Here is a 26954-nt window from a genome sequence, read left to right as displayed (position 1 = left end):
ACGCCCCCTGCATGTCTGGAGTTTCCCAGAACCGCCCTCAAGTCTGCTGGTTTGTCAGCAGGACTCACAGAATTCACTGAATGCTGTCGTACTGTTGGTGGCAGTTTAGCACCAGGAAAGTACACAGGTTAAATTTGATGAAAAGAAAAGATGCGTAGGGCAGAGTGAGAGGGTTCCAAAACAAAGCTTTCATTGTCCTCAGGACCTGTGACTCTCCCAGTGTATACGTGTGACATGACGCGCTGAGTATTGCAAACCAGGGATGCTCACACTAGCTTTGAGTTCTGGAGTTTTTATTGGGGTTCCTTATGTAGTCATGATTGATTGCCCGCATGATTGATCTCAGTCTTTAGTCTGCTGATACCATATGATCCGAGGTCCCCACGCTAACATATATGGTTGGTCTTTTAGGTGTACCCTCCCCATGCTCCATCCTGAACAAAAACAATCAGGTATGACACAGATTATCTCCCAGAATCTGAGGGCAAAGGCCAGACTTTCCTCCAGGAAGGGCCAAACTCTTAATTATACAGGCGGGACTAGGGAGAAGGAAGAAAGAGCCAAAGATAACATCAAGATCGTAACATCTGCATTCTGGTCCCGACCTCTGAAACCACGCGCAGAGAAAACAAAGGGACACGTGAGGCGGAAGTCTGTGGGAAATAGATTCGATTCAGTTTCTGACATTTTGGGATTGTCTTTAGCATCTTTCTGGATATCCAAGAGGGAGAAACTTGTAGATAAATATAAAGATGGTGAGCAGACGGGGCTGAAAGTATGCCCTAGGATGTCATCTGCAGATAGATGGCTGACATAAGGGGTGGCCAGGGTAAAGAGCAGAGAGAAGATGACGTGCTTGGGGCCGAAGACTGGTACTTGGTCTGGAATTGACCGTGTACTCTGTGCTTGATCTTGAGCACCCCATGTATATGTTGAGCTCTCAGCCTCAGTTTATCTGTAAAATGGGTGTGCGAAAAATACATACTTTGCGGGAGTCTGCTTTCCAGGATTGGTTTAAAAAGTGAAACGTGGAAATAATTTTACACACCATAAAGCACTAAAATTCTGTTCAGTTCATTGTAGAAGGAAGAGTTCCACAAGGCCCAGCAAGCCTTCAGGTAGAGTTAGGAAAAGGTAGTTAAGGGAGTAAGAAACAAAGAATTTGTGGGAAATGAGTAAACTTTGAGGTAAAGGCATTTTTTATTAGTGGGTATCAAGAAGATTAATTCCAGGCGGCAGGAAAGATATAGGGAAGTAATTGAAAAGAGTTTTAAATTGAATTGAGGTGGGCTTTTTGTGGTTCATTGATTTATTGTTGAAAAACAACCCCTAATAATAAATCAATGAACCAATGACGTATAATTGACAAGTAATAAGCTACTGCACATATTTAAACTGTGCAGTTGGATAAAGTTTGATGTGTATATACCTGTGAAACCGTCACTGAAATCAAGATAACGAACATATCCATTACCCCCAGGAGTTTCCTTATGCCCCTTGATAAGCCCTCCTTGCTGCTCCCCCATCCTTTCTCCCCATCTCCTCCCTCTCCAGCCAGAAACCCCAGAAACCGCTGATCAGTTTCCTGTCACCGGAGAACCATTCAGTATTTGCTCTTTTTGTCTGATTTCTTTACTAAGCATTTCCCTGTTGATAGATACATGGGTGGGAATTACTGTGTAGAAAGAAGTCACATCATTTATGGGTTAATTGTATGTCGAGTGCAAAGGCCAGAAATAAATCTAGAATAATCTGAAAGGTCTTTATTTAGACTAGGCAGGATTATGTCATTGACTCCTAGGCTGTGGAAGTTGGGTGCTATCTGTTTATACTAGATGGTTGCTCCATGAGAGTTTGATGATGTCCAGCTCTACTTGTTCTACCTATTAGTTATTGATATGGGCTCCTAATGTTGATATTAAGCCTTGCAGAAGCTTTAATAACTCAAAGGTGATTTGTCAGCAAATTGAGAAGGGAGCCACCTCTCTGGGCATTCCGATGTTAATGGTGTTTGTTCTCTGCCATCAGTGTATAAAACTAAGATGCAAATGTATCAGTTCACTGAAAAATAAAGTCTCTCTTTACAGAGAGATTCTTTGGAGAGTCAGATGGTAATCAGAAGATTGCTCAGTTAGTCAGCGGTCACCACACTGTGAGTTTAACTGTTTTAAATGTTTAGCTAATGCTTTTCCACCAGGGTAAGGGTCTCTGTGTCCGTATCTTTTCCTCTAAAAAGATTTAGTGTGCCAGCCATATGTTGAATTGTAATAAATATGGTGAAAATATGACTTGATTTTTTCTCCCTCTTCATTTCAATCTTTTTGAAGAGAAAGTTCAAACCTTCCCCTTTTATATCTTGTACTGCTTTTCAGGTGTTAATAATTTGAATTACCTTTGAAGGCAAAAAAGGAGTAATTGGAAACATTTTAGACTTAAACAAATGCCATTTAAATATACTCTAGATTTGTTCTGCTTTGAGAATCTCTAAATCAGTCTAGCAAAACAAACAAAATAATTTCCAGAACTTTTCCAGAATCTTTCTAAATAGATTTACCGTTGATTGATGAATGTTATTTTTCGTATTCATTTCCTAGGCCTTTTGTAACAAATTACCACAAATTGAGTGGGTTAAAACAACAGAAATTTATCCTCTTATAGTGGCAGAGGCCCGAAGTCTGAAACTAATGTGCCAGCAGGGTTGGTTCCTTCTGGAGGCCTTGGGGGAGAAACTGTTTCATGCCTTTCTCCTAGTTTCTGAACTAGGAAAAGATACGGAAATTTATATGTATTCATGAACCATAAATTATCTATGTATTTTAATATTATGATTAATATGTAGTAATACTCTGAGGACTTGTCAGGCCAATTGGGGCAGAAGGGAAATGTTTAAATCTGAATCGGGAAGTGGACAAGGCCATAAAGGAGCTAAGGAGGAGAGAAAAGTGAAAAGAATAAAGAGCTAGAAGAGGTCTCGTTTCGGTCTTTCTTGTATATTCCTATTAGGCATTTGAGAGAATGTTTGGACTAGCGTAGCTGTAAGGCTGCCGCATAAAAATTCATGCCAGAAAGGAAAGAAAATAGCATTTCTTTAGGAATAGTACCTTCCTGTGCCCACCTGCCATTGAAATCTGTGCTTTTTTTTTTTTTTTTTTTTTTTTTTACTCCAATGACTAACTCTCTAACTCAAGTTCAAAGTGAAGTAGTTTGTTTTGGTAAGGTGCTTTAAACAATATTCTTCTAAGCTGAGAGTGATGTCGAACTCATTTTAAACTTTTATTATTTTTTTTTTTTCAGATTGTGTCCATGTGTCCTATATCTTCCGTTGAGATTATATTTATAAACGGGATGAATTCTTGGCGCCTGTAAAATAGCGGTCTGCCACACGATCACTAGTTGTTACGAGGCTAGCGATAACGTGCGTCAAGCCGTAGTTCCTAAAAATCGTGACATCATTTGCCTCCAGTACTGCGAGTCATTAGCTCAGAAGTCTCAAGTCAGCGTGTATTTATAATTATCTTTTCTTTTTTATGGATGGAGCCACTGCAGTTCTTACAGTTGGAAAAAGAATGTAAATTCGTGCAGTATCTGCAGCTTGTGCCTGATCACCTTCCCACGTGTCTTTTTAGCTCTGGCGTCTCCTCCTTGCTGTCTGTCTATCAGTCTCATGGACCTTTTAATGCCTTGAAATGATTAAGCTCCGTTCTGGGCCCTGGTAAATGCTGTTTCTTTGCTTGGATTGCTGTCTAGTCTTTCTTTGTCTGGCTTACCTTTCGGATCAGCATACATGTTCTTCCTTCTGGCAGGCCTCCTCTAACTCCTTGGATTAGGCAAGTCCTCCTTTTTTTAATACTCTTTCCCATCAAAGAACTATCAATTTATAGTGAAATAATGTGGAGGTAGGAGATATGCCTGTTTCGTTCACCATTTATGACCCCTAGTGAGTAGTGGTGGCTCAATAAGCATTTATTGCATTGAGGAATACGAGCATGTTCTTTGCAACCCTTGTGTCCTGTGATTAATATACTTACCTTATTTTTTTACCACTCACGTAAAAATGTTAATTTTTTTTTTTTTCTTCTCAAGAGTTTGGCCGAATTGGAAGTATTATGTACTCATCTCTACATAGGGACTGATCTTACGCAAAGAATAGAGGCAGAGAAAGCACTCCTGGAACTTATCGACAGCCCAGAATGTCTCAGCAAGTGTCAACTTTTATTAGAACAAGGAACAGTAAGTATTTGATAACAGCGATCAACCATGAAAGATCAGTAGATATATGTCATTGTTGATGAACTCCTGTAGGTTAGCAGTGATGACTAATAGATATTACTATATGTCTTTTTACTGTAGTTTATTTCACTGTCAAAGAGATTAATCAGAGGAAGAACTGGAAGGCCCGGAAAGCAAACTTAGGGAAGAGCCTAGGAGGCAGAAATAGGCATAAATCGAAATAGTTTCTTGATCCTTTTTGGCCCCTCTTTATGTATCATACTGGTGGGAAAAATTTATATTTTTAGAAAGTTGAGCGATAGCTTTAAAAAAAAAAAAACTACGGTGGGAGAGGCAGATTTATGGGGTGATTGAGAGGAATGCTGACTGTTCGCGTCCCTTCTAGAGTTTCATAGCCAGTCATTCAGCAGTTATTTAGCAAATACCTCAGTGTAAAACAGGATGCTGTACTACCTACTTGCTTTTTGCTGGTGCGTTAAAGTAACTCATACTTTAGTTGGGGAAGCGCAGGTGTATAAATAAAGAGCTCTGAAATGATACAGGAAGCAATACAGTAAGAGACTGTATGGTCTAGAGCAGTCAGCAGACTTTTTGCCAGATTGAAAATATTGTAGACTTTGAGAGCCAAGAGGCAAAATCAAGCAAGGATAGTTTAGTTCGTAAGTACATCTATAAGAAGAAAGAAAACAAATTTCCCCTAAGTTTTATTGATGAAATTTAAAATATAAAAATTGAGTACAGCTTTTTAAAAATTTTTTTAACACAGGTCTACTAATGAAAAGAACGGAATTATTCTTTTGGGGATAACATTTTGCTTAAGTGGGGTTCAAAGTTAGTATTTCCTGTCATCAACATTGATTGCAAATGTACCTATGTTACACATTTCATCTTGGAAAATATCTTTTCACACAGATATGTATTGCCAAATATTGCTGTCAGTCCACGAGCATATGATTTTCATTAAGCATATTCATCACTTAGAAGGCATTTATAGAATTGTTAAAACTTCTTTTGATATTTGCCTTTTAGAATGTCAGTACTTTGCAGATTAATCACTTCCAATTGAAGGTTGGGAGGAAGCTCCTCAATTGCTCAGTTAAAAGGATTTTAAAATATGGAAATTTCTTTTGCACTTGCATCAAGGTCTGAAAAATGCTGCCGGAACTGTGGTTTGAGCCCAGAAAATATACTGAGGAATAGAGATCTTGTTCTTTGTTTTAACTTCTGGCAGTGTGGAAGTGTATAAAGCGGCTTGATATTACCTGTGATTCAAACACTGTCAGTTATTGAAATGACTTTACTGCATTTTCTCTGATAAGTACTAAGCACTGTTTGCCTTTTAGGCAATTTTATATCTTTAGGTTGAATTCTTTAAGAGACATTATCAAGTTTGTAGCAAAAACTGATTTCCAAAAGCCATTTAGTATTCAACAGTAGTGGTTTAGAATGGTTCTTCTCATTCTGAAAAATTTCATTGTCAGCCCTGAGCTAAAAAAAAAAATTGCAGTGAACTTTACCCCTGCCAAGCTATTGAACTGATAGTGTGGTAGTCCAGGTGAGGATTTTTTGCTTCTATTTCTGACAGAAATTTACAGAACTGAAGATAAGTTCAGGAAAGTGAGTTCAAGTCCCCAGTTAACATCACTGATTCATTAACACTGATAGATTCAAACATTTACTCCAGCCCTTTTCTGCTCGATATATTTTTACCACCAGTTGTGACACATCTTAGCAGATACTTCTTCAGGTTGCACAGAATTAATTAAAGACATTTCCTCAACTTCTTTAAAAATATTCTGGTCTTTAGTTTCAGCCAGACTCTTCAAAGATGGTAATTCTTTAGTCACTGCAAACTTTAACTTGATTTCTGGAATAAACATGTAGTTGATATCGGCAACACTAGGAGCAGTATTAGTAACAGCTGTCTACTCATCAAGAACCAAGGAGAAGCTCAAAGCATTTGCCTTGTGTGAAATCCACTTGGGATGTTGCTCGAATGTCTCCAGCATTTCGGACATTGTTCTCCCGGAAAGGCTAGTCTGAAGTTTATTTTCTCAGCACATACCGTATGATATTGCTTCAGCTACTGCAATAAAATAATGGTGATTTAATTAACTCTCCATCGGTAAGTGGCTTTCCTTGCTTGGCCAACAAAACGAGCCACTTCAAAAATTAACTTTGGTCGCAGCTTATTTTATTTTCTGTTTTATGAAGAAATTCTGCTGCGATGAGATATTCTGTTTTCAGTTGTCTACTTTTTCTGACTGTTGATTTCCTGGGAATTAGGAATGTTGTTCTAAGTGTTTAGTTCGATGTTGTCGACATATAGCACATTCTTTTAGTAGAGCTGTAGTGCCATTGCATAAAAAGCACGTCGCTTTACTATCTAATTCAGTAATAAAATAATCCACACTCCACCGTACCTTAAAAATTAGACTTTGAAGTCCACTTTCATCTTGTTTTGACACGATGGATTTGCACTGGTGATAATAAAAGGTTCATATCATGTCATGGCGATATCCATGGCACTCTTGGCCCTGTGGAGTTATAACTACATCCCTGCAATTTATAGTAAGCGGCAGGAGGCCACATACAGCCTGTGCTGACCACCCAACACTGCAGTTACAATGCAGAAGCAGCCGTGGCCAGTAGGTAGATGATTACGTGTGACTGTGTTCCAATAAACTTTATTTATGGGCACTGAAATTTGGATTTCATATATCTTTCACATGTCACAAAATGTTATTTTGATCCACCCCTCCCCCCCCGAAACGTTTAAAATAGTTAACATTATTCATAGCTCATGGGTCTTGCAAAAACTGGCAGGATTTGGTCCCTAGGCCTTAGTTTGCTGACCTCTGGTCCAGAGAAAAAAAGAAAGGACTGTCTTTACAAGAAGTTGCTGGGGGCATCGCGAATAACTGAACTGAATTTTGAAAGATGTATCGTATCCGCTGTTAAGACAACTGGTGGCCAGAGAACACAGATCTGAAGGAGTGGGGAGGTCGAGGTGGGAAAGACGTCGAAAGGAACTGAGAGAAGGCTCTTGTGGTCAGAGGATAGTGACGAGTGGGACCAGATGAATTTGAAGAGAGAATCGGAGGCCAGAACATGCAGGACCATATAGACATGATAAGAATATTTTATTTGAACTTATTCATAATCATTTTTGTCTCTAGATTGCTTGCTTTAAGAGGCTGCCTACACCTTCTTCAACGACCAAACTCAGGAGGGAGGGAGAGTGTGAGTGTGTGAGTGTGAATGTGTGTGTGAAAGAGAGAGAGAGAGAGGAGAGAGAGAGAGAGAGAGAGAGAGAGAGAGAGAGAGAGAGAGAAATAGCGAGAGATCGATCCGTTGTCTATCTGCCAGTTTGGCAAGCAAGAAAAACTCCCATTATTGCTTAGGAAAAGTTCCTATCATACTGTTTCGGTTACCCTAATTTCATTCGTGATGATAATAAATAAAATTTATTATTCTTTACAGACGTCCTATGCTCAGCTCCTTGCAGCAACATGCCTTTCAAAACTCATTAGCCGAGTCAGTCCTTTGCCAGTTGAACAGAGGATAGATATCAGTAAGTGGTTCACTATGCTTTTTATCAACTTGTATTTTAAAAATGTGTTTTTCCTTTTAAATATGCTAAACTGTTAAAGGCATGCAAATTATTGGATCCTGTCATTCTTTAAAGATGAGTAGTCATGTCTCTTTTACCTGTCTAGTGATGAACAGTGACTATCACACAAACATGTGTGATCAAGAAAGCATTTGTTTAAATGAATTATAAATAATAACTAGCATTTTGTGTGCACTGTTTACTAAGATTTGCACTGTCTCATTTTATCCACCAAACTTATAAGGTGGACGCTATTGTCAAATCTAATTTGATGGGCTCTGTAATGTGCCCAAGATCACATAGCTAGAAAGAAGTAGGGCCGTGATCTAGACCCTCACTGTCTGTGTGGAGTCCATGCCCTTAGCCGTTGTCTCAACTTCACATACAACATTTCTCAGGATGCGGTATCAAAATTATTTGAGATGCATCTAAAATCAAAAGCAGATTCCTGCTTATTAGGAAGTTAATGTGAACATGGATGAATAGTTCTTGAGACTTTGTTGGAAAACTGATTCTATAAAGTAGCAGTGTATTGTTCAGAAGTAATGTATTTTAAGATTGTGTGTGTATGAGTTTTTCATATGGACAAAGATCTAATACTTGAGGCATGAGGTTTTTTGGTTATCTTTTTTCATATTAGAAATTGATTCATTTCTGTTTTCCAATTCTCAAGGGTCATATGACTCATATTCGAATATCATAAAAATTAAAATATGATAGATCTTTAAGCTCAGTTTTTGAATGGTCAGATCGCAGAATGACGTATGTTATTTGCCTCATGTATTAGGCTGATCTTCCTCTAAGCACCCAGAGTCAGAGGCACTGCAGGAAACCTGGAGGAAGTCCTCCCCTTGCATTATGGACTTTGTGCTTGAGACAAAAGAGAAATTTACAGTTTTAAAAACAAGGATTCAAGCACTATAAACCTAAGTCATAAAACACTGTACTTTTGTTTCTTTGACTGACTTTTATACACACACATGCACACACATTTTAAATAGATTTTATTTTTTTAGAGCAATTTTAGGTTCACAGCAAATAGAGTTCCCGTACATCTCTCGCCCCCCCACACGTAGGTAGCTTCCTGCATTGCTAGCTAGCATTCTGCACCACGGTGGTACGGCTGTGACAACTGACAAACCTACATTGATGCATCATCGTCACCCAAAGTCCCTGGTTTGCATGAGGGTTCACTCTTGGTATTGTGCGTTCTGCGGATTTGAATAAATATGTAATGTCGTGTATCCCCATTATAATATTGTACAGAATAGTTTCACTGCCCTAAAAAGCCTGTGTTCTACCTACTCATCCCTTCCTGCCCTCTAACCCAGAAGTCAGTGATCTTTTGACTGTTTTCACAGTTTTTCCTTTTCCAGAATATCATGTAGTTGGAATTGTACAGTGTGTCGCATTTTTAGATTGGCTTCTTTTACTTGGTACTGTGCATTTAAGTTAAGATTCCTTCATGTCTTTTCATGGCTTGATAGCTCGTTTTATTTTAGCACTGAGTGATATGCCATTGTCTAGATATAGCACAGTTTATCCGTTCACCTACTGAAGAACATCTTGATTGCTTCCAAGTTTAACCAGTTATGAATAAAGCTGCAATAAAGCAGACTTTCGTGTGGACATAAGTTTTCGACTCATTTGGGTAAATTCCAAGGAGGGTGATTGATGGATCATATGGTGAGAATATATTTAGGTTTTAAGAAGTTGCCAAACTGTCTTCCAGTGTGGCGGTACCGTTTCACTTTCTCATGAGCAATGAATGTGAGTTCCTGTTGCACCACATCCTTGTCAACATTTGGTGTTTATAGTGTTTTGGATTTTGGCCATTTTAATAAGTGTGTGGTAGTAGGTCAGATCTTATATTATTTGCAGTTCCCTAGTGACATGATGTTCAACATCTTTTCACATGCTTATTTGTCCTGTGTATGTTTGGTGAGATGTCTGCATTTGCCTATTTTTTAAAATCAGGTTGTTAATTTTCTTATTGTTGAGATTTGAGTTTTTTGTATATTTTAGGTTACAGTCCTTTATCAGATACGTCTTTTGCAAAGATTTCCTACCAGTCTGTGGCTTGTCTTCTCATTCTGTTGACATTGTCTCTTGAAGAGCAGAAGTGTTTAATTTTAATGAAGCCCAGCATATCAATTATTTCTTTCACGGATCATACCTCTGTTGTGTGTAAAATTGACCACCAAACCCAAGGTCATCTAGGTTTTTTTCCTTATCTAGGAGTTTTTATACTTTTGCATTTTACTTTTAGATCTGTGATACCTTTTGAGTTAATTTTTGTGAGAGTGTAAGGTCTGTATCTAGGTTCAGTTTTTTGCATGTGAATGTCCATTTGTTTTGGTACTGTTTGTTAAAAAGACTGTCTTTGCCATGTTTTATTGCCTTCGCTCCTTTGTCAAAGATCAATTGACCCTATTTATGTGCTTCTGTTTCTGGGCTCTCTGTTAATCGATCTGTTCTTTCACCGATACCACATGGTTTTGATTATTGTAGCTTTCTAACAAGTCTTGAAGTTGGCTAGCGTCAGACCTCCAACTTTATTCTTCTTTGTCCATGTTGTTTTAGCTATTCTGGGTCTTTTGCCTCTTTAAATACACTTTCGAATCAGTTTGTCAGTATCCATAAAATAACTTGCTTGGATTTAATTGTTATTTCACTGAATCTATAGATCAAGTCAGGAAGAACTGATATTTTGACAATATTAAAACTTCTGTCTACGAACATGGAATATTTCTTCATTTATATAGTTTTTTTATTTCATTCATCAGAACATCATCATAGATGTTCTTTACCAAGTTGAGGAAGTTCCCTTCTATTCCTAATTTGTCAAGAGTTTTTATCACAAATGGATGATGCATTTCTTCTGCACTATTGATATGATCATGTGACATTTTTTTCTTTAGCCTCTTGAATTTCAAATGTTTAACCAAGCTTGCATACTCATTTTATGATACTTCTCTCCAAGACATTTTAGTGTTAACATACTTATAGCCATGTAAGTTATTTGTGGGGAAACACTTTTAATTTCTAACACACTTTATAAGCGCTCAATATTGTTGTTATTGTCATACAGGCATTTGGCACTCAAAGAACCTTTAGTGCATAGCTTTCAAACTTCCTCTCAACTTCTGAGAGTCTTCTAGCTATTTTATTCCATTATCCCATGTGTCTTTCTTAACACTTCATTTTCTTGCTATGGCTTTTCACTTGGACTGTTGATGAGATTACAGTTCTCTTCTTGATCATTATCATTGCTCCTTACTAAACTGGAATAATATTTAAATTTAAATCATGTAAAAAGCATAAGATGAGAATATTTGATATAAAACATTCAGATAAAATAACAGAAAGATAAGCTATTAAATTTTTTTCTGCCTTAGAAAATAAACTTATTAGCCCGTGCCTTTGCTCGGGCAGTGTGGGAAGGTGTGCCTGTTGGTACCTGGCTTAAATGTGAAGCTTGACTTGGTCTCCTATTCACTGTTTTATTATTTCAAGATTATCCTTCTCATGCTTACTGCCACCCACCTATGGACTCCTCACAGCCCATCTAGGTTAAAAATTTTCAAGATGTTAAAAGTAAAAACAATCGAAGTAAATAAACCAGATGTTCTTTTATATTCAGGAAGCGGTATCATCTTTTCCAGTTTAGTTATTAAAATAAAAGATTACACATAATGAAGCTTAAGAGAATCACATTACTATAATCCATAGGAGAAACCTCTTTCAGATGTATCTTAATGCTAGGAAAATCTATGCTTTTAAAAACATATATATTTTATCTTATTTTTATTTATATAACTATAATTTTAATGTAAATAAAAAATAAGGTTGAAATATGACAGTCGTGAGAACTTTTCTTTAATGTGAAGACTGTCACTGAAGGCGTCAAGAACAATTATTGACAGTGGTCTTGGATTTTGGACTTTTTTCCATTAAAGCGATTTTTAATTAAATATTCAGGTGCTTAGCTTTTCACTCTTTTCCCAAATGGCATGCTGCCCTTTGGGGACAAAGGAGAAATGGAATCTTTCCCTTTTTAAAAAATTTTTTCTTGTATTTTTCTGGTAGACTTTGTGTCGTAATTGTTACTGACCTCAATTACTTAGTCCACTAGCTCATATTTGAATTCGCTACCCACTTTTAATGATTTTGGTATATTTACCACTAGTCTATTTGTACTTTCTTTTGCTTGCATACTTATTTTTATCATATTGTACTATTTGTATTTTTAATGCCACTTAAACAGGATAGCGTGTGGTTAGTTTCGCTATAACATGACACATGCATTCCTAAAAGTGACTGTGCTATTCAATACTGTGTATAAAACCTCAAGACTTAGGAGAGAAATGGGATTATGGAAATAAAATTCAAACACTGTCGGTGACACATTAAAAAAATTAACAAAAGGTGTAGTAGAGTTTTATACATGTTAAATGGTGAAGAAATTCATAAATAGTAGAATAAATATGGCCTTTTAACTTGAAGAAGACCTGAAGTTGCCTTATGGAAGTAGCTTCGGAAGCGTTGCAGCTTTTGAGTTATCATGGAAGGAAAGCGACCTGAAATAGGATGGGAAATTGTCACAGCAGATGAGGATGGATGAGGCTGATGATAACACAGGGTGAACGAGGCAGCTTGTAGATTTTTGAGGTGTGAGTATTTTGTGTAGGGCCGTGTTCACTTGGCCAAGTTAAAGTTTTTCGTATTCACTTAGCATTTTTTTCTACACAAAATCATGCAAAAACAAAAGTGACATTCGCATGATACACAGATTTTCCCCTAATATATCATTTGAATTGGAACGAATTTGCTTTTTCAAATGTCTTATAGCAGATCTTATCTAAATGAGTATATATTTTACAGAAAGAGATTGACTTTTGTCAAAGAACGCATCGTCACCACCTGTTTTTCTTCCATGATTCACATGTCACTGAAACGTTCAGATGCTCACAGACTGTTTTCTTACAGGGAACTACATTCTTAATTACGTGGCGTCACAACTCAAGCTGGCTCCCTTCGTCATCCAAGCTCTAATTCAAGTCATCGCTAAAATCACTAAATTGGGGTGGTTTGAGGTTCAGAAAGACCAGTTTGTCTTCAGAGAAATTATCGCCGATGTGAAGAAATTTCTTCAGGTAAGTAGGCATCATTACATCACCAGAACATCACTCAGTTGCTTTTTATTGCTTTAGAAACTGCTTTTCTTAAAAGCCGATGTCTTGCTTTGTTTCGTGGTTCCCAGTACCACATTAGTTACGATTTATTATTTATCCCCTGGGTCATCTATCTATCTATCTATCTATCTGTCTGTCTGTCTGTCTGTCTATTTATTTTTGCCAGTAATGAGGATCATGTTATTCTATAACTTCCAGACCAGAAGAATGCATATTACGTTTTCTAATTTCAAAAATACTTGTTCTGACATTTCTAACATAGGTGTCTGTATATGCAAAAGATGTATACAATGTTTTCGTGTATTATCTAAAGCTCCTTATATCTCCGAATTTCATTTTATAAATGAGAAAACCGGCATAAAAAGTTAAGTTATCTGCATAAGGTTGCACAGTAACCTAGCACAGCATAGAGCTCGCACTTCAAGTTTTCTAACCTGAGATATATATAATATATATTTAATTTTCACATTATACCGCATTGACTTTATCAGTCTCAAGAACGTTTCAACCTGCAGTTATAGCATATGTACATTTAACTCACACAAATTCAGGTATTTGGGCTGAAAAAAAAAAAAGAAAAGAAAAAAACCCAAGAGGAGACTAATTTCAGTTGTGCCAGTGGAACCTGTTGCCGTTACACATGGTATTGTATGTCCTGGGGTGACATTCGGGAAACCTAGGTCTGCTGTTTCCTGTTCCTTAATGCCTCTTGGGATGACCATTGCTCTCCGCTCAGTGTGGTCCAGATATTTAAAGATACAGATTTTTTCATACAAACATTATCTGTACTTGCAGGAAAGCACTGTAGCTGGCACTCTGCTAAAGAAGCAGTAATCTGTTAAAATTCTCCAAGAAAAACTGGCAGTTTGGATTAATTGAGAGAGAATTTAGTACCGGTTTATCGGCAGTAAGGGGCAATTTAGACTTTCTGAGATTTTCTTTTTATATAGTAACTTTAAAATTTAATCCCTGTGTAAGGTGTAACTCATTCAAACAGTGCTGGAAACCTCAGAAAATAAAATACTAGACCATGCCGCTTCTCTTTTATTCGTATTGTTATAACATAACCATGGTTAACAAACGTGGCAGGTTCTCAAGTATCGTTACATTGTAATAATGATGGTGATGAGGTGCTATCACTTGTTTATATCAATGAGCACATGGTATAATTGGTTTGGGTATAAGTCATTTCCCTTAAAGGCACAGAACCTATTGAGGTCGTTAAGTGAGGACTTACTGTATTCCATCATCTGAAAGGTCACAGGCATAAGTGTTTTCAGCTCTGAGGAGATCTGCCCTGAGGCAGAGGGGTAGTTTATTCAGACAGAGGAGTTTCAGGTTTGGCTAACACAAAGCACCCCTCTCCTCATTGACTAAGATTGCACACAGCTCCTCAGGAATCATTAGCATAGACAAGAATAGGCTTCGAAGTTCTTTTTTTAAAAAAATCAAGGTCTAAAACTCAGTGGAATGAAATCTTTCTTGTTGGCTAACATTTTTCAAGCTCCCTTTTGAATGGCTGGTAAGTCGAGCTTCAGTTGGGCTTTCGTGTGCTTTTGTCAGCTTTGGAAGACTAGAAGACACAGAAAATGTTTTATATTCCAAGTTGATTATAGTAGCACAAAACAAGCACTTGCTCTCTGGGTGTACGACTTGACCTAACCTTTATTCTTGAGAAGGTCAATTGACTCGACTGTGTTAGTACTCTAAAATAGTACCCATATGGTTCCCGTGAGTATCAGCAGCTTCTGTAAATTTTGGACTAAAATTATTTTAAGTTTCTTAACACTTTAATGGCCCGAAGTTTTCTTCGTTTCTCTGTTGTTGCAGCCTTATTACTGCCACAGTCCAAACATTTACGTGCCTCTTTCCACGTGCGTACCCAGATCCTCCCGTTGCCTGGGGCATCGCTGGTCCACAGTGAAATAAGGGTTTTATGTCAGAATATAAGCACATCGGTGCTACCTTTATCAATAAAGCTGTACTGTGAAAAAAATGCCGATGTACTTAGTGACTTAGCTGTTTTATATTATGGAACAAACTCTTTTTATCTAATCTGGAACCAAACCATCCTTGGACTGGAATTGAGTTTGTAGACGACCAGCAGATTCACGGACCAGCACTTGGTCAGGGAGCCACGGGTTGAGGAGCATTGGACGTGCACACGGAGGATGCACACTTGAGTAACAGGAAGTCTGTAGCTCAGTCCAGGCAATTCGGATTGTTCTGGTGGGCCATAGAGAACTAAAATGCAGACATTATGGGACATTTCTTTAGTTTATGTTTTTATTTTGAGATAATTTGAACTTAATTACACCTAGTGACTGACCCAGTATTGGTAGAATTCTGTGATAGGGAACGACTAACTATAAAATTAAGACTTGGAAAGTGCATCATTTGTATTAATGCTTTTTTATGATTGCACTGTAATTAGACATTACATTTATTTTTTTTCATCCTCCCAGTTGGATTTTGCAGTAAGGTAATTTGTTAGTAATATGCCCGTAAAATCTGAGTTTTGATTTTAAGGAAGTTTTTGAGATTAAATTAGAAGCTGATTAAATAAAAACATTATAGAGGCTATGAAACTGTATACCACGTTGATAGTCATGTATTGACTACAGTACATTGAGCACTTTAGACACGTAGTAAATGCGCACACATGTACTACGAAATAGCGTTAAAAGGTTCTGTGTGATCCTATCTGATATTAGAACAAGGGGTTTAAGTTAGTTCCTAAGCTATTATTTATTGAATACAGCTATCTCAGTAGCAAATTTATAGAACTAAAAAGCATATTTTGTTCATTTATGTTCCTAGTCTTATGAAAAGTATTAAACCAAACTTGTATTTTGAGGTTTAGTTTATTCTGAGTCCTAAGTGCCGAAACCATTTTGTGGAGCGTCATGCAGTTCTAAGGTAGGTGGACTTTCATCCCCCTCAACTCTGCATACCTAGGCTTATTCTTCAGAAATGAACTTGCAATTCTTTTTGTTTGTGTACCTCAGTAATTTTTATACATATTTTAATAGATATATATTTAAGAAAATGTGATGTCTCAGTATTTAATTATTTGTAAACATTACCTGGTTTACACATTAAGGGTCAATCACGTGTCTCCACTCGGGCCAGACTTGGTTGTTTTCTCCGCAGGGCACCATGGAGCACTGCATAATAGGAGTGATAATCCTTTCAGAATTGACTCAGGAAATGAACCTGGTAAGCCTCTCAGTCTAAAGGTGACATGAAGTTTGCTAAGTAATGCTGGCCCTTTGATGTAGAATCTTCTTTATATGACATAAAACTCTTGAGTGGGTTTTTTTTTTTTTCTATTGGTGGGATAATAATAAGTGTTTGAACTCTTCCATTGTTATTGAAAATAACAGCAATAATATAAAGTACTACAAAGAATAGGGAATTAGACATGGTCCTTACTCTGTGGCAAATGGAGAATTGTCCTTTTATCTTCTGTATATATAGTAATATACTAACCATAAGAAATAAATTAAATGCAGCAGAAGAGAAACAAACCTTTATTTGCCTACAAATAGAAGAGAAGCCTGTTTGGTGAATTGATTCTCATTGGTGAATTGATTCTCAACAATGAGCGCACAGCGGGACTCATTAAGGAACAGGCCACTTGGCACTCCGCCACATCTAGCACGGATTTCCACCCTGCACAAGGGGAGTTTTCAGAAGCTACGCCTCCCCCCAGCGGTGCCTTTATGAGCTCAGCAGCTGAGCGCATCGTCACCTGCTCCTGGGCACTCTTGCACTTAACACGGTTCTAAACCAAACAAAAGAAGCTGGATTCTACATGGAATAGTGGTATAATAAAGGGGAATGTAGTGTCTGTATTTAAAAATGTCATCTTGAAATGGCCCGTGTCTGGGCGTGTGTGTATATACATATACATACACACACAAACATAGACATACAGGGAGAACTTGCATATCCAGGACCCCCTGACAACTCCCTTTAGAGTGACAACAGTTTCTGCATATAGTAAAAAAGAAAAAAAAAAAAAACAATCATCCAACATAACTATTTTCTACTTGTATTCAATTAGGAATTAGAAAACAATGCAGAGAATAGTACAACCCCATTTATTCATTATCCAGCTTACATAACCATCAGCTTTTTGCTAATCTTAAAACTAGCGTTTTTTTTTTTTTTTCATTTCCTACTTCTTAGCATAATAGGACTGCAGACGGCCCTGGTGGTGAGGATTTGCTATGTGGGGGTTGTTACTGAGGCCAGATGTTAACCTGCCGTGAGATAACAGAGAGCAAACAAGTTGTTTTTATTTTTAATTAACTATATTAAACTTACAGAAAACTTGGGAGTACGGTACAAAGTTCTTTTCTTAGCTATTTAATACTGAGTTGCTGACAGGATCCCAGAATACTTGAGTATGTTTCTTACAGACAAGGATGCTTATATCACCATAATGCAACAATTAAAATAAAAAAGTTAAATGACACGTTATTGTTATCCTCATACTCCATTCAAATTACAGCCTATGTCCCAGGAAGCAACAAGTTTAGAATAGTGCATCTTATTTATTTGACATGTTTTATTGGTCTCCAACAATCTGGAAAATTTGTTTTCTATATTGAAGGAAGTTTTATTTGAAAGAAGGGAAGAATGCCAGAAATGCTAATTCAGATCTTACATATTGGATAACAGATTCCAGTAACTAGTTCCTGTAATCACTTTGAACTGTTACATTTCACGTTGCTATGAGTAAGTTGCATTTAGGTGTAGTTTAAATTGTATGATGGAGCCTTTGGAAGTGTCCGATAATCAATTGTGAGCTATTTTTTTTTCCTTAAAATTTATGAACATTAGCAGAGAAAATGCTTTATTTTCTTCCAAGTAGCAAAAGGAATGCTGTAGTCCATGGTATTAATAATGGTTTGGGTATCTGATGTCAGCTTTGTTTGCTCTTTCCTATTGATAAATGGAAATATTAATGGTTTTAATAGTGTAGTTTTGACTCTATTATATTTTGGAGGCTCAAGAACTAGCCTTAGTAAATTTATTCTTAAAAATTATTTGTCATTAACAAAATGTTCAGAGGGAACGTACTATTGCTTATGTAATAAATCATATTTGGTTATTTATAATTTCTGCCTTGGTTTCTTTTTAGAATACCAAGGATATATAAAACCAATATCACGTCTGGTGTATATCGAAATACCGCTTTCACATAGAAGAATTTTTATGTAATCGATTCAGTTCTCCAATTCACAGAAAGTTAGAATTTGAAAATCATTTTAGCCATTTCCCATTTTATTGATGGAGTCTGAGGAGCAGGAATTGATAGTATTTACCTATTATTTTATAGTACTCAATTCTGGTTTTTAATTTTGGGATCAGTATAGTTTGTAGAAAGAGCACTGAGTTGAAATAATTCAGAAACTTGGGTTCTGACCGCAGCTATGCTATTAATTCTTTGAGTAACCTTATTAAGCAAGTCAGTTATCCCAGTAGATATTTAAAAGTTCTTTTAGCTTGCTGTATACTTTATGATTCTTTAATCATCATTTCCATTCCTTTTCTCAGTAAAATTTTGCTTTGCTAATCGTTAAGTCTGGTTAAGTAAATTCACCTTGACCTTTTTTAGGTCGATTATTCTAGACCTTCAGCAAAACACAGGAAAATAGCTACCTCGTTTCGTGACACTTCTCTCAAAGACATTTTAGTGCTAGCGTGCTCTCTTCTGAAAGAGGTAAGCTATTTAATAATTCACTATCCAAGTTAAAGCATTTAGGAAATGTTAAGTTTCAGAAGAATTTCAAATGACTCCCTCCCCTCATTCTGCCTTTTGAAGCGTTGTTGTGGACAATCCAAAGTACAGTAGATTTGCTCCGATCTGTAAGAGGTTCCAAAATTCCACTTTTTTTTTTTTTTTTTACTAAGGATGTAATAAAGTGAATCCAAAGGGAACTTAGCAACTTGCAGTCAGATGGTAGTTTCATTGTCTTCTTACTGCAGATGATTTATTACAGAAACTGCCCGAGACGTCGTTTCTTTGTCGCCCCGCCCGTGCGTGAACGGGGTGTAGATGATCACTGAGATGACAGGACGCTGTCCCGAGTCATCAGCTCTCAGTATTTGTTCATAGTTCAGCCGCGATAGTGGACGTAAAGAACTTCTTTGGGAAAGATTCTTTCCTCCTCTGCTACGTCTCACCCTACCCATCATTAGAGATAGTATGATTTATAATTACATTGTGTTCTCTTGTCCTATGGGGGCTCCTTCATACTGCTCAAGCTTGTGAATTGGTGTAATATAGCATTTCCCAAAGTATGTTTCACTAATCACTATTTTCTCCTTATTTCAGTTCTGTGGCCTAGTGACATGATAACTCCCACATTAGGCCACACTGAAAGACCCTTCATTATTTAAAACATTCTTCTTTTAGCATGGAAAATGTTAACATACACAAACGTACGTGAATAGTATGATTAAGCTCCCTTGGACCATCAGCCAGTTAAGCAGTGACAGCTCGTGACCAGGCTCGTTTCGTCTGTACCTGAACCTAACCACTTTAGTTCTTCTTGTGTTATTCTGGAAGCGGAATCTCAGACTTCATAGCATTTCCTCTGCAAATGTTTCGTGATGTATCTCTACGAGATACTGTCTGTTCTGGTTGTATCGGAATGGACATTTTGTGTTGGAGGGGGGCGGGGCATTCAGGATTACCATCCAGAAGCTTGCAAGTGTGCGCCCACATTCAGACAGCTCTGAGAACCTTTGTCAGCTGCATTGGGATTATTTATGCGTGAAGTTCCCCACTTTTTCTTGAAAAACCTTGTATTTTTAGCTTATTTCAAGAAACCTTTGAACTCATACATTTATACATTTGTGCTGTTTAAAGTATTTGTCTTAAAGTTACCTCTTAAAACTTTAGAAAGTGACTACAATTTATAAGTAAGTGTAAAAGTTTTTATGTCCATTTTATAAAATTAAATTTGAAAATAAGTCTGTTGTAGATTTTTGTTGATAGAGATTTTACAATTCTTTCTAATGCATAAACATCACTTGTTTTTTTGTTAATTTTAATTTGACATTGAAGAATTATTTAAATTAGTGAAGTGAAAATTCGTTTACTGACATATTTCATGATGTTTGATTTGACTTTGAACTTCTTTCAGGTATTGGCCAAACCTTTGAATCTTCAAGATGAAAGTCAACAAACTCTAGTAATGCAGGTCTTGAAACTGGTCCTCAACTGCCTCAACTTTGACTTCATTGGCAGTTTAGCAGATGAATCTGCAGATGATCTTTGCACAGTACAGATTCCAACAACCTGGAGAACAAGTAAGAACGTTTTGTGTGAGAGATGGTCAGTGTGAGAGGCAGAGGACTAAGTAACATAGTTGCCTGTTCGCAGTCCTCTGTTTTTGCTTGGCAGTCAGAAAGTAGCTGCCGATAGCCAATAAGAAAATGCTTTCCCCAATTCACATGGGAGTAACTTCCATATTTTGATTTTGTAAAAAAGGAAAAACAGCTCTAGAGTTAGAAGGGAAATAGGTTTGGGAGGGAAAATGCAGAGTTCCATTTTAAAATTTTCAGATAAATAATGGGAGAGGATGCAACACTTGGCAATAGATATCAACATGATTTTAAAGTTATAAAGAGAATAAAATAGAATAATTGACTTAGCAGAGCAGAATAGCACTTAACATTGTTACAGAGAGGGGTAGCAAGGACAAGCAAGCTGATGTGCTCTCATACATCCCGGAAAGACGTCGGCACTAGTAGGGTATTTCTGAGGTCAGAAGTGGGGACTGGGGCTGAAAGGGCTCAGACTCCCCAGGATCTGCTGACCACGTGTGCAGCTAGGTGACAGCCGTTTCCCTCCTCTGCCCTGAGTGACTTCCTTCTCACTTCTCAAGACCAAAGCTCTTTCAACCCCCGAGAAATTAAACTGGAAAGGTTTCACATTCAGGGTAATGAGATTGTGTGAAAGCTTCTAACCTGGAAATTGGAAATTAGAGACTAAAACAAACAATTAAAAGGGACTTCGTATTATGATTGTGATTGTGAATACATGAACCAACATATCTAATTAAACTTGCACAGACTGAATACACACACACACACACACACACACATTCACTCACGATACGTGTGAAACTGGGAAATCTGAATAAGATTGGTGGACTGTACCAAGGTAGTTTCCTGATTGTGATACTGTCACCATAGTTTTCAAAGAAGTTACCATTGGGAGGAATGGAGTAAAGGGTACCTGGGGTCTCTTCCTGTTATTTTTTGCAACTGTATATTAGTCTGAAATTTTCTGAAAAAGATTTTTTTTTTTTAAAGAGGTAGGGTGAGTTAGTAGAAACAAAGTGAAGAGAAGAAGTAAACGTCAAAAAGGTATAATATGTATTCCCAGAGAGATACGAAAAGGTAATGCATCTTCGAAACAGGAATAGGCTATTGTTTTAAAAAGAAACTTTCAGAGAATGTTCCAAATATAAAAGATGGTCGTGAAAATAAATTATTGGTAAAAGAGTTAGAAGATAAAGGTTAGGGGAATATCTCAGGAAGTAGAACAGAGAAGCAAGGAGAGATGTGATAGGGTATAAAAATACAGGAATATTGGAGCACGAAGCTGGGAGGTCTGGCATGTAACTACTAGGAGTTAACAGGGACAGGAAAAAACAGGAGGAGATTTGTAAACAGATAATACCAGAGAATGTTCATAGCACTGACACATAAATTTTCAGATTGAAAAGTCCCATCAAGAACCCAACATAATGAATGAAAAAAAACACATACACTAAGGTTCACAATCATGACGGTTCAGAATAACGAAGATAAAGAGAAGATCCTAAAATCTACCAGAAAAACAAAAAGAGTAAGTCACCTCAAGGGACTGGCATCGAGAAGAGTATTAGACTTCTCAGCAGCAGCGCTGGAGGCCAAGTACCAGGAGGAATGTCCTCAGACCTCTGAGGGAAAAGTAGTTTCATACTAGACTGAAATCATCAAGTCTGAAAGAGTAAAGATGCAAATCTTCCTGAAGTTTATCCCTTTTGTACTTGCTCTCAGGAAGCGACTTGATCATACAAGCCAGGAAAGTGGAGGGTAAGGAAAGGGTTTGGGGAAACAGAGCTTCATCTTGAAGGGACAATGAACAGACATAAAAAGGAAATAGTTATGTAACAAGGTTAGGAATGACCCCTCCAGAGCGAAGGCTCCGCGCGGTGCAGGTGCAAAGATGGAGATGTTGGTTACTCGATGCTGTTGATTATGTGAAAAATGGCACGAAGGACATTTTGCAGATCCGTCAGAGCATTTGGAAAGAATTAGTGACAGATACGACTAAGCACAGAAAGGATGCTGTGATTAAATCCAGAGAATGTCATAAATGCGATATAATCATAGTGTACTTGGCTCAGTTATTACCATTATTTACATATTAATGTAAACACTTAGAATTGATTTAATCTCAACTTGTCATAATAGTGGATGCGTTTTGAAGAGCGAATGAGTTATGGAGAGAGTGGTGGGCGTGGTAGGGTAAGTGATTAGACATCTGTAGCCTCATGTACTGGAACAGGAATCCATTGAATGTCTAAAGTAAAACCAGTAAAAAAATAGTAACATAGCATGTTATTTGGAAACATGTATGTAAGTATAACTAAGAGTCAAAACAGTTGAAAATGGGGTAGGGTATAGTTGTTTTTTTTATTACATACTTTTAAAGTACTTTTTGATATTATTTGAATTTTAAATATTTATATTACTTGAATACAAAGGAAAATATTAAAATGCTCCAAGTAAGAACTGTAGATGCTACATAGAAATAGGGAACATCTTAGCTCGTTAATTTCTATCTCTGTAGTAATTTATCTTTCAGAGGAAAATAGGAATTAAAAAGGAATTAAACCAAACTGGACAGGATGGCCACATACAGAGGTTTTGGGGTTCTAGGTTTATGTGATAATGGCTTACAATGTTAAGATCACAGAATTGAAAGTGATGGTATAGAAAATAATTTTTTTTTTCTAGTTTTCCTGGAACCAGAAACATTGGATCTTTTCTTCAATTTGTATCATTCACTTCCACCACTACTATCCCAGTTAGTAAGTAAAAATTATTTATTATTTCATTAAAAATTAAAATAAAAATGATTTATTTCATTAAAATCATTTATTATTTCATTTAATCTCATCATCTTTCTCTAAGGGTGGTACAGATTTACTTTTAAAAATTCCGTTCATGTTCTTGAATGGGTTTACCTCTCGCAGGAAAGTCTGACATCTTTTGAGATTTATATTGCTTAAGCTATTTGTCACATTCTATTTACAGTCAACAGTGCATTTCATTTAATGGGCGAACCCAGAACCAGTAGCTGTTCATTTAGCTCCTGCTCAGAGCCGAGACAAACTATTTTCTTCTAAGTATCTGTCTTCCTTCTTAGTCCGCATTCCCGCTTCTGGGCCTCTGACCCAGAAGGGTTGGACCCCGCCCGCTACATTCCCTTCTGTTCTCTCTCTCACTCTTCCTTGGCCCTGTGTGTCTCCGTATCTCAGGCATGCCTGGCGGCCCCCTTCAGATGTCTCTAAATGAGCATCAAAGGGGATTTTGTGCCCATCACTCCAGTTCATTTATTTTTTGAATCAAATTCTATTATGTGATTAAAAAAATTCTTGAAACTTATTGGTTATAGGGAACTTTGAGACTGTGAACCCCGTCTTTGTGGAATCTAAAACAGAGACCAGGCAAGATTGAAAAAAAAATAAAATTAAAGAAAAAGTTGTCAGTGTAATATCTAAGCTTGTAGAAAAGTAAAGTTGGGGAATTCTAATATTGCCATTTTCCAAAAAAAAAAGATGTTCCAGATTTAAACTACATGTCAGTTGTATGTCTGTTTATATGTATTATGGCCTAGAAGGGAGAAACTGATTCACAAAAATACTCCTCTTTTTTTTTTTTAAACGTGTGTGCTCTCGAATCTAGGATTTTAAGACGGTGGCTTTTAAACCGACTTTCACAGGACACACACATTTCCAGGCGACGCCGCCTACTTCAGCCTTCTTTCTTTTAACCAGAACAGTCTTGTTTTCAGTTGTTGAAAAACCTCGGTTTCATGTACAATTACATTTTGGGACAAAACAGACAGGCTACTAGTTCTTCAAAAATAAAGTAGAACACGACTGTTTTAAGAGAAAGTAGCGTTTCTGGGGCCTGCCCCGTTCACGGGGTGCTTGTCTCGCTTCCTCTTCCCAGTGGCCCTGTGAGGTGAGTGTTGTTCTCACTGTGTAGACAGAGGAACGGCCCAGACCGGCTTACGTGACTTTCTCTAGGGCAGCAAATTAAATAGCAGAGCTGAGATTCAAACCCAGGTTTTTTTGGCCCCCAATCCCTGGATGATTTTTTTAATATACTAGTGGTTCCCAAACCTTCTACACATCAGAATTTCCTGAGGAAGTTTTTTTTTTTTTATTTTCTAACAGGACTATGGCAAACTGGAGACTATCTAAAAAGGCCATTCTCTTGATTTTTATCCCTATGTTCATCCTTACTAAGAGAGCCAGACATTTTGCATGAAATTAAAATATTTAAATATCGACAGCAAACTTTAATTGAAAAAAGAGCGGGCAAGCAAATGCATGCGGACCGATACAAAACATACATGGGCCAGTTTGGTGGCCTGAAAGTTGCCAATTTTGAGTCTTGTACTTAATGATCAGACAGACCTCAGTGGGTACCAGTGGTAGAATTAAGAACCCAAGCAGGGAGATTGTCTGGTGAAGTATTAATTTTAGGATGATAGTTAGGCCACAGGTACTGTAGAAATTTCTAGAGGGTATCTGACTTTTCCAGCAGCAGCAGCAGTTTCCAGATCGTTCCTCGATAGTAACGAATGGTGAGATCTTTATCACCAAACAGATTTGGGACATGCCAGATTGATTAAGCTGCTGCGGTTCATCCCACCGCAGGATGCCACAGTGCATAACGTGCGGTATTTCCCAAACTTACTCTACCACGAAATCATATTTTCTTTTTGGTAGAACATCTGGTTTATGGGTTTGCAGACAGAACTGGTCATCAGAAGCAGTGGGAAGCCTTTTGAGTGTGTGTGTCCAGGCTCTGCTCTGGGATATTTAATATGTGAAAAGAATGTTAGAGGAGAGTACACGCAGGTAGGAATAGGAATGTTGGTGGTGGAGCTGAAGACCCGTGGGTGGTAGTGGTGATCGATGTGTTCAGTGTTTAGCTTTCATCATTTCTAGATTCTATGATGCTTTTTTAATCACAAAAAAATATATATATATTTTTAATGTAAAGACAAGTGTACCTCACCTGTGGCCATAGTTACTTTATAAACTGAAACGAAGTTTGTTTTCCCTTTTTCAGGCACTTTCATGTTTAGTTCAGTTTGCTTCTACAAGAAGGTCCTTATTTAGCAGTCCTGAACGTGCCAAGTACCTTGGTAACTTAATTAAGGGAGTAAGGAGGATACTTGAAAACCCTCAGGTATTTATGAAGTAATTTAATTGATATTTAGCATGTAGAAATACAGTTTTTCTGCTGAAAGCTGTATAATAAGCCTGTGACTTTATTATGGTACTGGAAGAAAATAGGAAGGATCATATCCATCTTCCTTACATTTCATTTGTAGTAGAAATGGGCAGTTTTTTAAAATGGATGTATTCTTGACAGATTTCTGTGTTCTTTTATTTTTTACATCCTTTTAGGTGAATAGAGGTTATATATCTTATGCTTCTGTTTTTTTTTTTTAACCATTGTACTACGTTTCTTTGATCGTACTTCTTAAATTAGTGAAGTGATTAACTCAGAGTTATATCTTCTGAACTAGAAGACTTAACTCTGAATGTTGACATTGAAATAAGTAGCTTTAAATTATGAAATAATGTCTTTTTGCCCTCTTGTGGACAAATAAGAGTTTGTAGATTTTAAAATCTACTCTCAACACTAACTGCAAAGATTCAATAGCAATATTTATTTCAGAGGAATACAAAGCCATTATTAATTAATGATTCTTGGATGTCTAGATAAAAGTTTTTGTTTTACTTTTTGTTTTTGGTTTAAAATATCTGTAATGAAAAAACAGATTTTCGAAAGTTAAATGATTTAAGGAGGTTTATGTAAGTCTCTTGGTTGTTACTGATTTTTAAGGGGACATATAATATCTACATAAGGAAAATTATGAAGAGCAATTGTTTTTGCAGGTTATTCTCAGGAGTATTTTATATATTGTGCATTTACTTTCCCTTTTCAGTGTTAGCATAACTGTAAAATTTACGTGTTTTGCTGATAAATGGAATTTTACCAATATACTTAAAAAATTCTAGTTGTTTTAATTACTGTCATCAATCAAAATGTGGAAGGTAATATGCTAATGTCAGATAATTCTCTTAATTGATTTTCCAGCATCTACATGTTGATGGTTTATGGCTGTAAAAGTTAGCTCGAATATTATATTAATTATTTGGGGATCACAAACACATATCAGAAGACCTCTGAGTACAAAAACCTCTGAGTACAAAAGATCCCTTTATCCTTAAAAATTAGACACTTTTATATTCTTTCATGGAGCTCATTCGAATGAAATTTCTTAGAAACTCTTTTAGTGTTAAGCGGATACTTTTCTAATTCTTCTTCCTGGCAGCTACCAAGCACAGTGCTCGGACCATAAGGCCGATAGCACGCATGCCGTGTCTTCAGGCAGCTCTCAGACCATTAGGGGCTCCTTTCTTGGTCTTCTAACCTGTCTTGCCCCAAAGTCACTTCTATATCTTGTAGTATTTTTGTTAAACTTTCTCTTCTAGCTTGCAATAAATTATTTGAATGATTCTCCATTTAGCAATAGAGAATTGCCGGAGGGCACAATACCCGTAGGTACTCAATAAAAATTTGTTAAATTA

General features: G+C 37.0%; 1 protein-coding gene across 3 annotated transcripts in view; it reads left to right on the top strand.

The window, feature by feature from the left end:
• RANBP17 (RAN binding protein 17) overlaps positions 1-26954 on the top strand; it is a 254560-nt gene that overhangs the window by 10449 nt on the left and 217157 nt on the right. For all 3 annotated transcript variants that reach the window (XM_016145083.2, XM_016145082.2, XM_036225086.1), the window contains exons 2-9: positions 4084-4230; positions 7714-7804; positions 12833-12999; positions 16192-16257; positions 18668-18772; positions 20202-20367; positions 23071-23144; positions 25423-25542. In XM_016145083.2, the coding sequence (XP_016000569.2) occupies positions 4084-4230; positions 7714-7804; positions 12833-12999; positions 16192-16257; positions 18668-18772; positions 20202-20367; positions 23071-23144; positions 25423-25542 (936 nt within the window). The remainder of the gene's footprint in view (positions 1-4083; positions 4231-7713; positions 7805-12832; positions 13000-16191; positions 16258-18667; positions 18773-20201; positions 20368-23070; positions 23145-25422; positions 25543-26954) is intronic.

This window comes from Rousettus aegyptiacus, unplaced genomic scaffold (genome assembly GCF_014176215.1).
Source record: "Rousettus aegyptiacus isolate mRouAeg1 unplaced genomic scaffold, mRouAeg1.p scaffold_m13_p_7, whole genome shotgun sequence".
Taxonomy (NCBI): domain Eukaryota; kingdom Metazoa; phylum Chordata; class Mammalia; order Chiroptera; family Pteropodidae; genus Rousettus; species Rousettus aegyptiacus.
Note: the sequence above shows the minus strand (reverse complement) of the source record. Positions and strands in the feature narration are given on the sequence as shown.